General features: G+C 37.0%; 2 protein-coding genes across 4 annotated transcripts in view; one reads left to right on the top strand and one right to left on the bottom strand.

The window, feature by feature from the left end:
* Positions 1–12,072, bottom strand: part of LOC134657522 (small ribosomal subunit protein bS18m) — a 268,775-nt gene that overhangs the window by 131,202 nt on the left and 125,501 nt on the right. The window lies entirely within an intron of this gene.
* Positions 1–12,072, top strand: part of LOC134657440 (ABC transporter G family member 23) — a 134,860-nt gene that overhangs the window by 113,918 nt on the left and 8,870 nt on the right. For all 3 annotated transcript variants that reach the window (XM_063512990.1, XM_063512992.1, XM_063512993.1), the window contains 3 exons: positions 3,697–3,869; positions 4,238–4,300; positions 6,080–6,235. In XM_063512990.1, coding sequence (XP_063369060.1) covers positions 3,697–3,869; positions 4,238–4,300; positions 6,080–6,235 — 392 coding nt within the window. The remainder of the gene's footprint in view (positions 1–3,696; positions 3,870–4,237; positions 4,301–6,079; positions 6,236–12,072) is intronic.

The following is a 12,072-nucleotide window of genomic DNA, read 5'->3' as shown; positions in this document are numbered from 1 at the left end:
TAAATAGATAGAATAGCCTTTATTGGCACACCTCAGTAAAAAGATACAAAAGAAAAGAAACAATCGATAAAATGTAGAGGCAGACAACAGGCGGTCTTATCGTTAAAGGTAAAGATCGATCTCTTCCAGACAACTGTTGGGTAGCGGACACAGATAAATTGAATATTTATTCTGACAAATCAAAATTGGATTTTTCTTGGCAAGTTTTGATATTTGGGCTGCTGCTAGAGGATAATATTTGTGAAATATAGGAATGCAATGTAGCCAAGAGTCGTATGACTTGAACGCGTGTCGATTACAGCCCAAGGCCGTAAACTGAAGAAATATATAAAAATAATACAACAAAGCAAATCGCGTGTGAACAATGCAAGGGCAGCGAGACGGAAGAAAACTCACTCGTTAAAGAAACAGTTGGATTTAACGAGCTGAAATTGCTTATTTGTGGAGATATTTTAAACAAATGTCAAGCTCAAGAATAGTCGAGAACTCTCACGGAATGGAATCGTTCAGTTTTTTGCAACACGTAAGGTAAATGTACTATTGCTCGACATGCTAATGCCCAATAGATGACACCCTGCTGTCACCTCTATTGACAATGACTTAAGTTTCAAGATGACATGGACTGGGACCGCGTCGAGCACCGGTACGTTTAGGTACCTTAATATGCTTACTTACGGTGTCCACAGAGGCCAATTAAAACTTACATTTTGGATATCAAAATGATGTCTTTTGCGAGCATAGAGCAAAATGCGCGCGCAAATGATAACTAAAGGACATGTTGTGCACTGTCTGTCAGTTTTGCATTGTCTGTTTGTCAGTAAAATCTGAATGAAATGATTTATGCTTTCTAGGATTCGAATCGAGCGGTTTGGTACACTCAAGTGTAAAAATATGGGTTTATATAACATACTCAAACATATGTCCCGTAGTTCTTAATTCGCTGACATAAAAGCTATGGGACATATTTTTGAGTATGATGGGTGTACCCATATTTTTACACTTGACTGCACAATACAATATGAACTAATAGATGTTGACAGCAATTGACACTCCACCTCAGACATGATCCGTGCAAGAACTAGAACTAATTTACTATAATTATGACAATTATGTGATTCATGACACGTGTCAGACTGTTAGTATATTAACGGTGACTCGTAGATAATATTAATATACTTACTATAAAACTCCCGATATTAAAATTATTTTTAATCGGGTCACACGTATTGTTAAGTCGAATAGCTCGACATGTTTCGATCCAATTCTCGAGTTATGGATAAAAAAAAAATTGAATTGAATAGAAATCAGCACTTCCGTAACCGTAAAGTAAGAAATAACTATCCTCCTTGTTATTAAATTAACAGATGTTTATATTTATAAAACTAAGTGACAACACTGAATCACTAAAAATGCACATCCGTACTAGAATGTGTTGAGAAAATCCTGTTATAAAATGTTTTGGGAATGTCCGTGTTTACAAAATAACGTCGCCACACTAAACTGTCAACAATTTGTAAACATGTAAAGTGTCATTCTATGGAACTTGCTAACTATGTAAACAAACCGCCATATTAAAATTGTCTCTGAATGTATTTGCTAGTGACTTTTGTTTACGTAGTTAGCAAGTTCCATAGAATGACACATTATGCTGCAAATATTACTTTAAGGGCTCCGTACCCAAAGGGTAAAAACGGGACCCTATTACTAAGACTCCGCTGTCCATCCGTCCGTCCGTCCGTCCGTCCGTCCGTCCGTCCGTCCGTCCGTCTGTCACCAGGCTGTATCTCACGAACTGTGATAGCTAGACAGTTGAAATTTTCACAGATGATGTATTTCTGTTGCCGCTATAACAACAAATACTAAAAACGGAATAAAATAAAGATTTAAGTGGGGCTCCCATACAACAAACGTGATTTTTGACCGAAGTTAAGCAACGTCGGGCGGGGTCAGTACTTGGATGGGTGACCGTTTTTAGGGTTCCGTACCCAAAGGGTAAAAACGGAACCCTATTACTAAGACTCCGCTGTCCGTCCGTCCGTCCGTCCGTCCGTCCGTCTGTCACCAGGCTGTATCTCACGAACCGTGAGAGCTAGACAGTTGAAATTTTGACAGATGATGTATTTCTGTTGCCGCTATAACAACAAATACTAAAAACAGAATAAAATAAAGATTTAAGTGGGGCTCCCATACAACAAACGTGATTTTTGACCGAAGTTAAGCAACGTCGGGCGGGGTCAGTACTTGGATGGGTGACCGTTTTTTTGCTTGTTTTTCTCTATTTTTTTTTTATGGTGCGGAACCCTCCGTGCGCGAGTCCGACTCGTACTTGGCCGGTTTTTTTGCTTGTTTTGCTCTATTTTTTGTTGATGGTGCGGAACCCTCCGTGCGCGAGTCGGACTCGCACTTGGCCGGTTTTTTATTACGCCGAGCTAATGTTATGAATGTTATGATTACAGCCTGTAAAGTTTTTGTAGTATACTCTAGCCGCGCGTATGCCAAACCAAACCTTGCCTAGCAAAATGAAATTTTATTTTGTCAACACAAAGTTCAAATTAGAATGGAACAGGAGACCTTTTTATAGGTCTCTGGGGGGCTAGAGAGTATTACATTCTGATGGTGAGGTATTGACGACGGGCGAAGGAAATTGATCAACTAGAGGTTTTCAGGAAATAAAACAATGATACGGAGTATATTTCCTATAGAATTAATTTAAAATATATCCCGACGCGTCACTCTTTGACCACGCACGCTATAAAGGGTTCGAAAATTCAGGATATTTATAAAATTATACGCGATATATATATATATACCTATATATATATTTTTTGTATTTATTTAATAAAAGCACTTAAAATAAAACCTTATAAATAAAAAAATTGGCCTAGGTCGTGGTGGCTCGGTAGGGTACCCAGAAGGCTGGCCGCATTGCCTCGCTGGATGGCAATGCTGATCCGCTGGGCAAAATATTGGCCAGCTAGCATCTGGTCACCAGAAGCCTCTATAAGGCGCTTTGACAGCTCCTTATAGAGGCTAATACGCGCGCTAGGTCCCCAATACGCGATATTAATCCGTTTAAATAATTTCAAAATGTAACGCAAAAACATTTTTCTGTTCTCCATGCGGAAAGCGTCAACTTTCGGCAAATTGCGCTAAACGAAGTTACCGCTTTCCAGCTCCGTCGAAAAGAAAAACAGTTGCGTAATCTGATACCACTGTCACCCAATGTAAATCTTAGAAACTTGTCAAAATATTTGACAGTCGAAAGTAAAGGAATCTCATATTGTCACCGTGACTACGGAAAAGGTGAATAAAAACCACACAAAAACTTAATTTGGTGACATTGAACTTTATATTTATGAACATCACATACAAGCGTAATCATAACAGTTTTGTAAGAACGCAAGATTTAGATAGAAATTTGCAAAGTGAAAGCAAATTCGGACGAAGCGTACTGAATAGCTTTGTCACGGCGTATGACCAGTATTACGAGGTGTTATATTATACAACCATACAATGAAGGTCGGTTCTATAGTGGGGTAATTAAGACGCATTCTGAGCTTCACGATTTCTAAGCTGATGGATGGTTATCGTCTTTGATTAAAGATCTGCAATAGATGTTTATAGGATTGTTGCAAAATTGGGTGATGTGTTTCCAGTTAGGCTATGAATTTGTTGAAAACATATTTTTACTTCAAGGTCAAGCAAACCAGGTGGTAGAGCTGAACGTGTCCGGCGGAGGCCTAGGGCTGAACAAGCTGTCCAAGCGCGAGGAGGCACCGTACGCCACTGACGACCCTCAAGCCAAGGGGCTGTACTTCTGTCAGAGCAAGGAGGTGCTCATCACGGAAGGCGCGCAGTCTAATGGCGACGTGAGTAGTTTCTTGATATATTGGCAAAGATCTTACAAGATATTAAGCTTGGGGTATGCAAAGGGCACTTGGGATAGATGCCGAGGACTTTATGAACTTTATAGTTGAACAAGCTCTCCAGTCCAAGCATGAGCTAGATGGTGCTGTAGATCGTTAATGCCACTCAGGCCAAGACTTATCCTTCTGTTAGAGTCAGAAGGTGCTTATCAATCTTATAATAGAGGTTAATAATGCAGCCAATTGAGACATGAGGCGACGATTCTCAGAGACCTCAAGATTCATCAATCACTTCTGAGGACTACTCTTTAAACAGTCTGTAGTAGTTTCTCATTACTCTTGTTTTTATCTTAAGATTGTTTTGTTTTCAGCTCCCCGGAAAACTGAACCAACCTAAAGGACCACAAATCGACATCTGTGAAGATCTTTTCAATGTAAGAATTCATTATTTAATTTATTTATTTATAGTATACATGCAGCTAAGGGAAAACAGTGAAATAAATGCATCTGTGACCAGTGTGACCATAAAAGCACTCGCCTCTGCTTATACCCAGTCAAAGAATTTTATTTCTGTACCATTTCGTACCTTGTCAGCCACTAAAGATCTTACATTATTGTCACTGTGACAAGATACGAAGGGGCATATAAATCAAATTTATTGAACATATAAGTGTGTGAAAAGCGAAAGATATTAGAGTCAGACCGAGAAAAGTCTGCAGCGATTTTGATAGCTCACGCAGTGCAAGTGTCATTTTAAACGTCAAACTTCTATGAATTTATGACGTGTAAATAACACTTGCACTGCGTGGGCTATCAAAATCGCTGCAGACTTTTCTTGGTCTAACTCTAATTCTGTATGGATGTAGCTACTTCAGAAATTATTTCACTTGTTGAAGTGCTATGCTTTAACATTTACAGACATGACTATTAGAGTATTCGCTATTCAAGCTCCTGTTGAAATTCTTTTTTAATAAAATGACACTAAACAAACATGTAAGATCATTAAAAGTCGATTGTTCTTGATTGCTAATGTCAAACCGGTCCCGCATGTATGAGGCACACAAATGCGGTCTTGAACTTTGACATGTGTGGGTATTTTACACTGGCTTGATATTGTACAGTCGCCACCAAATATATCGGAGCGGCTACGGCGCTCACAAATATTTGAACACGCCTCTATTGTCAGGGCGTTAGAGTGCGTGTTCAGATATTGTGAACACCTTGGCCGCTCTGATATATCTGATGGCAACTGTACCTCATGCTGGATTTAGATGACATATCAACAGGTAAAGATACCTACATTTTTCTGTACCATCATCGCCCACACTGTTAACTGTCCATCGGTAAACCTTATTACAAAAGGCCACCGATGGACAGTGTTGCTGTTTGTACCGACTATTTTCAATTTATCCGAATTTAATGAAACGCACTGCGATGCTGAAACAGAATTTAAATACCTTCCAATAGCAGCTTATACAGCAGTCAGCAACACAATTTTGTAGTCATACCGCGGTATTCGGAAAACAAGATCCGTTCTAGACTAGAGAACAATACGATATGTACTAGATATGTTGTAGTTTAGACTTCAACTAGTTCCCTTTTGCAGCTCAATTCGGGCAAAATGTCACTTTAACGTTAAAATATCGTAATAATACCTATCTTGTGGAAATCGTTCAAGAGTATCTCCAGAATCGTACAAATGTCAAATTTTGACAGGCTAGATCTTAAACATATCGTTGTCGTATCTTGGTGATGTCTAATAGACATCTAATAGATGTCTAGTTCAAAATTCGAATCGGGCCCCTATATTCTTGCCAAAGAGAATAGATAGTATAGGGTTACTGTCATAATAAATATTGTCATCTATCGACTCACGATTAAAACTAAAAATGAGTAAGTATAAAAATATAAACAAAATGTATTTATATGGATAAATGATTTTTTATTATTAATTATTATTTTTATACGTTTTTGACCCATGTTCTTTCACTGATATTATTGTTAAATATCAAACGGTGTCGTGAACGCCATCTAGCCGAGCATAGGCAAAATTAAGGTAATGGCGCCATCTATCCAAGAATGACGTTTTCTTGATTTCCGAGGCATGTTTTTTCCTTAGGCTATATTCATCTTATACGGAGTTATATATTATATATAGTCTTTGATTCTTGCCAAATTCTAGTTGTATCTAATTAATGTGTTCTTCCTTCCAGTTAACATCGCGCGGCAAAATAAAGGCGTTAATCCAGAAAAACTTCCTCCGGATGTGGCGTAACATCGGCGTAATGCTCTTCATCTTCGTCCTACCTGTGATGCAAGTCATTCTGTTCTGTCTTGCCATCGGCCGGGACCCTAGCGGGCTTAAACTGGTATGTATTATGTGTCTTAAAATTAATATCATTGGAAATCTTGGAGGATATAATCAAACGGAGACGCCATGTCTCTAATTTTCTGTACAAAACAGTCTGCCGATTTTTGCGGGGGAGGGGAACTTCAAATGTATGCGTAACGTAAAAATAGCCATCTCAGATAAACGTCAGTCCATACATTGTGTATGACCGTTGGCCGCCTATTTTCGACAGAGGGGAAAGCCTGTTAATGGCTACTCAGTTTAGTTGTATCCTCCAAGTTGGAAATAAATAAGTTAGCCAAGAATATTCTTTGGATGTGGCGTGACATCGGCGTTATGCTGTTTATCTTCTACTGTTTATTGTTCCTCTGTGGCTGAAATGCTGCTGTCATATTTCGTCAGTTGACAAGCAAAAGTCACTAAGTAGGTACCACCACAAGTTCATAGCCATAGTGAACCATATTAGTACGAAAAGAAGGTTGATTTTTGTTCAAATATTTTTGAGACTTTTGCTTGTCACCTGACGATTTACAAGCTATATCTATTTGTATTACGTATATGTGTATGTTTATTCAATGTGATTGTGTGTGCAAAGTTGTAAACGTAGGCTCCGTAATGCTTTTGCAACACCTACCTTTTCGATTATTTATCTGTTTCCGCTACCCAAAGGTTGTCTGGAAGAGATCGCTCTTTAGCAATAAGACCGCATGTTGTCTGCCTCTACATTTAATCAATTGTTCTTTTCTTTGTATCTTTTTACTGAGGTGTGCCAATAAAGAGTATTCTATTCTACCTTCTTGTTGTCTGTGATGTAAGACATTTTCTTGCCTTGCCCTCGGCCGTGACCCTAGCGGGCTTAAACTGGTTAGTAATATCTACTTTCTTATTTTATTCAATCAACAGCACATCATAAAACTTACGCGACATCTTCGGCACTCTCATGGTTGTCAGTCCTCAGCAGTGCGTTTCTCCAGAAACTTTCTGCTTCGCTCAGCTAAACTGTGGAATGGTTTGACACGGCCTTCAAAAACTCACTCCGTCTCATTTTCTCCTCTGGTGTTGCAGTTGTACATGGGCATCGGAAGACCTTCTAGACCTTTGTAATTTTTTCTAAATATTGTCATGGACGTACTATGAACTATGATAAAGATAAAGATAAAGATAAAAGATAGTTTATTCAAGTAGGCATAATTACAATGCGCTTATGAACGTCAAATAAAGCTAGGTAGACCGGCTCCAACCCTACACCTCTGCCCCGAGAAGATTTAAATCCCCCCTCAATTGGAGGAGGGTATCCCAATATGGGACCGGCAACAAACTCGGCGGGACACATCTTTTCAAAAATAATTACATCTTATAATTAACATGCATTACGAGAAAATAAGGGAAAAAATACAATTTAAATTACTATAGAATTCATGCAATTATACACATAAGGTGTAATAGAAATTTGATTTAGAAAATATACATATGTACATGGAATCATACAAAATCGTAGCTCTTTCAGAAAACATATCAAATTCTTACAAAAGGAAAAGAAAATAAAGTTATTAAAAGAAATGGGAAAACATATTATATAAATCTGATTGATTATTATTAATTACCAACATATAATATTTGATGTGCTTTCCTGCTTACCTGAGCTGTGTCACCTATAACTCTATACATAATACAATGTTTTTAATTGCTACTACTTTTTATTAGTTAGTTTCTGGTTTGGACCATGCATGTTTGTCTGTCAAGTAGTCCTCGACTCTGTAATAAGCTTTTAACATCAATGACTTTTTTAAGTAATTCTTAAGAGCTGGAAAGGGTAATCTTAAAGCATCCTCAGGTAACTTGTTATAAAAATGAATGCATTGCCCAACGAATGACTTTTGTACTTTACGGACACGAAACTTTCTGATAGCAAGCTTATTTCTATTTCTAGTGTTAAAGTTATGGACATCAGAATTCTTAGTGAAGGAGTCTAGATTCTTAATAACATAAATAATACTATCATATATGTATTGGGAAGCTACAGTTAAAATATTAATTTCTTTGAAAAGTTCTCTTAATGATTCACGCGCTCTTAAGTTATATATAGAACGAATGGCTCTCTTTTGTAAGACAAATATAGTCTGTATGTCAGCTGCTTTGCCCCAAACCAGAATACCATATGACATTACACTATGAACTATAATAAACAAGGCGAGCTGTTTCAACATTAGTCAGTTGTCTAATTCTCCTCACGGCGTAAGCGGCCGAACTTAATTTGTTAGCTAGTGTTCCGATATGAGGACTCCATTGTAGATTTTTGTCCAATGTTAAAACAAAAAACAGAGCTTTATCTACCATCTCTAAGCATTCATTATTCAAAAGTATTTTAGTATCGACTGGTTTAACATTCGGCAAAGAAAATCTAATACATTTGGTTTTCTTAGCATTAAGAAGCAAATTGTTCATAGTAAACCAGTTAAGTACATTAACGAGTGTGCTGTTAATTACACTATAATCGGTAGATTTCCGATCAACCTTAAAAAGTAATGATGTGTCATCAGCAAAAAGAACTATTTCACAAAGATTTTCTACTATACATGGCAAATCATTTATATAAACCAAAAACAGGAATGGACCCAAAATAGAACCTTGCGGCACTCCTAATTGGACTACAGCTCCGCTAGACTGGGTTTTGTTTACAACAACTGTTTGTGTTCTATTGCTAAGGTAAGAAGACATAAAGTTTAGGGCATTTTCTGACAGACCATAGTGTTCTAATTTCAAAATGAGCGTTCCATGATCCACACAATCAAATGCTTTAGAAAGATCACAAAATATGCCAATTGCATCACAAGAATTTTCCCAAATATTATAAATATGTTTAATGAGTACCGAAGCAGCATCGGTCGTGGAACGGCCCTTTGTGAAACCAAACTGATTGCTTGTAAACTGTTGTAAAGTATGTCTGTTGAAGTGACCCAGTAGATCATCTAACATTAATTTTTCAAAAACTTTACTTAGTACAGGAAGTATTGATATTGGTCGGAAATTAGCCATATTACTCGAGTCACCAGATTTAAAAAGAGGAATGACTTTACTATATTTCATAAGATCTGGAAAGACGCCTTGTGAAATTGAAATATTATAAATTACGGCTAAGTAAGGCGCTATTACGTCTATGACATGACTAATGACTCGAACTGATGTTCCCCATAAATCTTCCGTTTTCTTTAAATTGAGTGACTTGAATGTTTTAACAATATTTGCTGAATCTACTTGACTAAACTCAAAGTTAATATTACATTTCTTAACATTAGCGCAAAGTAAGGAATGAGCTCGAGACGAAGATGAATGTAGACATTTCGTGGTATTAATAGCTATTTTAGAAAAATAATCTTCGAATGCCGAGGCAACATCGTTGTTTGACATGGTAAGTTGTTTATCCGAGACAATGTTGACTTGACAATCGCGTGATTTACATTTACCAGCTTCCCTATTTATAATATTCCATGTTGTCTTCACTTTGTTGTCCGACACTTTCAGTTTAGAACTTGTATAGTTTGTCTTGGCTGTTACACACACTCTCTTGAAGATTTTTGAATAGTTCCTTACATAGTCCAGGAAATCAGAATTTTTGTTCAGCTCTCTCTCACCATAAAGTTCATAAAGCCTTTTTCTACTTTTATAAATGCCTGCAGTAGCCCATTCACTAAACTTTGTTCTAGTTTTTGTTTTTGACCCACTAATAGTTTTCTCCTTGAAATTTTGATTAAAATGATAAAGAATCACACTAAAAACATCTTCATACAGACTATTACAGTTATAATGTGAAAATGGTAACATACAGAGATTTTTTTGAATTTCATTTTTGAATGATTCCAAGCGACTACTAGTAATGGGTCTGTATGTTATTGTTTGTGGAGTATCATGAATATCGCTTAAGAAAACAGCCCTTTGACCGCTATGATCAGAATGAAAACAGTTAAATATTTGCTTATCTATACATTCACAATTACAAAATATATTATCCAGACATGTTGCACTAGTTACCCCTACCCGGGTAGGTTCAAGAAACAAGTTAAATAAATTGAATGATTTAAACAAACACAGCATTTTAAGAGTATTACTAGAGGACTCGAGCAAGTTAACATTAAAATCTCCACAGACTATAACATGTTTTTGGCCCTTACATACTAACTTCAGCACACTTTCCATTGTAGTTTCAAATGTGCTGAAGTCAGCTGATGGTGGTCTATAAACACAAACAATAATATATTTTTCTAATTCTACACAGGAAATTTCTATAATTCTTTCTATGGAATAATTTACAATATCTTTACGCTCTTTAGATTTCATGCAATTTTAACAATTATCAGGGAACCACCATGAACAGCAGACTTTCTAGCAAAAAAACTGACTAATTTAAAGTTAACAAAATCAAATAAAAACTGTCCATGTTTCAGCCAATGTTCAGTAATACACATAACTTCAACATTATTATTATCTAAAAATAAACCTATTTCTAATTCTTTGCTGGAAAAACCCTGAATATTCTGGTGAATAATGTTCATACTCAGGCGTTTTTCCGCTGTCTTACAACCTAGTTTAAATGTGGCACGGGGTCCTTGACTTTGTCAGCTGACTGAGAATTAGCTATAACACTACTAAATTTATTTGGCTCAATATTAAAGGCCAATAAATCCACTAGGTATACAAAATATTTCTTTGGCAAAAATACCTTCCTTGGAGCTAGCATGAAGCGTTCAATGAATTTATTTAAGTCAAAGAAATGGTACATTTTATTGACAGATATGGCATGGTACATCAAAGAATTGTAGTGTGCTATTTTACTATTATAGTCATAAGACATATTCTCTGCATAAGGCAGTGCACATAGAATGATTTTGCCCACACCAGATTTTTCAATAATATTTAAAGTAGACATCAACTTATCTATGCTAAGCTTATCTACATTAAGACTATTTCCTAATAAAATTACTAGTGTAGTACTGCTATCATAACATCCCTTTGAAATAAGGTCACATAAGTGAGACAAAGTAATGTTTTGATAACAGTAATTTGAGACTTTTTGCTGTAATCTGTAGCTTAATAATGGGCCCATTCCTAACCCAATCTGATCTGAAAAAATAACAGTCTTACTGACTGCTCTAGGGGGCTGTGTGACTACTGGTACAGCTGGCCCAGAAGTGTTGAGGGCCACATCGGCTTGAATAACCTTTGCCGGTGGCATTTGTCCACAATTACAAATATTTCCATTAAGTTGATGAGTAAAAAATACCTACCAAAAGTCACCACTTGCAAACTTTTCACCCCGGCAAATCTTACCTACAAAAGGGTGCAATATTCTACACGTATTTTTTATTCAAATAAGTATAATTCTGATCGGATAATCCATTGACCTCAAGTATGAATCACTCGTAAAGGTGAACGGAACGTTGGACAAAGGTTTCGAGTTCAATGCTGGAACGAGCTTCTGAACTGTGATTTTTAGGGTTCCGTACCCAAAGGGTAAAAACGGGACCCTATTACTAAGACTCCGCTGTCCGTGTCCGTCCGTCCGTCCGTCTGTCACTAGGCTGTATCTCACGAACCGTGATAGCTAGACAGTTGAAATTTTCACAGATGATGTATTTCTGTTGCCGCTATAACAACAAATACTATAAAATAGAATAAAATAAAGATTTAAGTGGGGCTCCCATACAACAAACGTGATTTTTTACCGAAGTTAAGCAACGTCGGGCGGGGTCAGTACTTGGATGGGTGACCGTTTTTTTGCTTGTTTTGCTCTATTTTTTGTTGATGGTGCGGAACCCTCCGTGCGCGAGTCCGACTCGCACTTCGGTTTTTTCTATGATA

This window comes from Cydia amplana, chromosome 20 (assembly GCF_948474715.1).
Source record: "Cydia amplana chromosome 20, ilCydAmpl1.1, whole genome shotgun sequence".
NCBI classification, from domain to species: Eukaryota; Metazoa; Arthropoda; class Insecta; order Lepidoptera; family Tortricidae; genus Cydia; species Cydia amplana.
The sequence above is the reverse complement of the archived record's forward strand: the minus strand, read 5'-3'. Positions and strand labels throughout refer to the sequence as shown.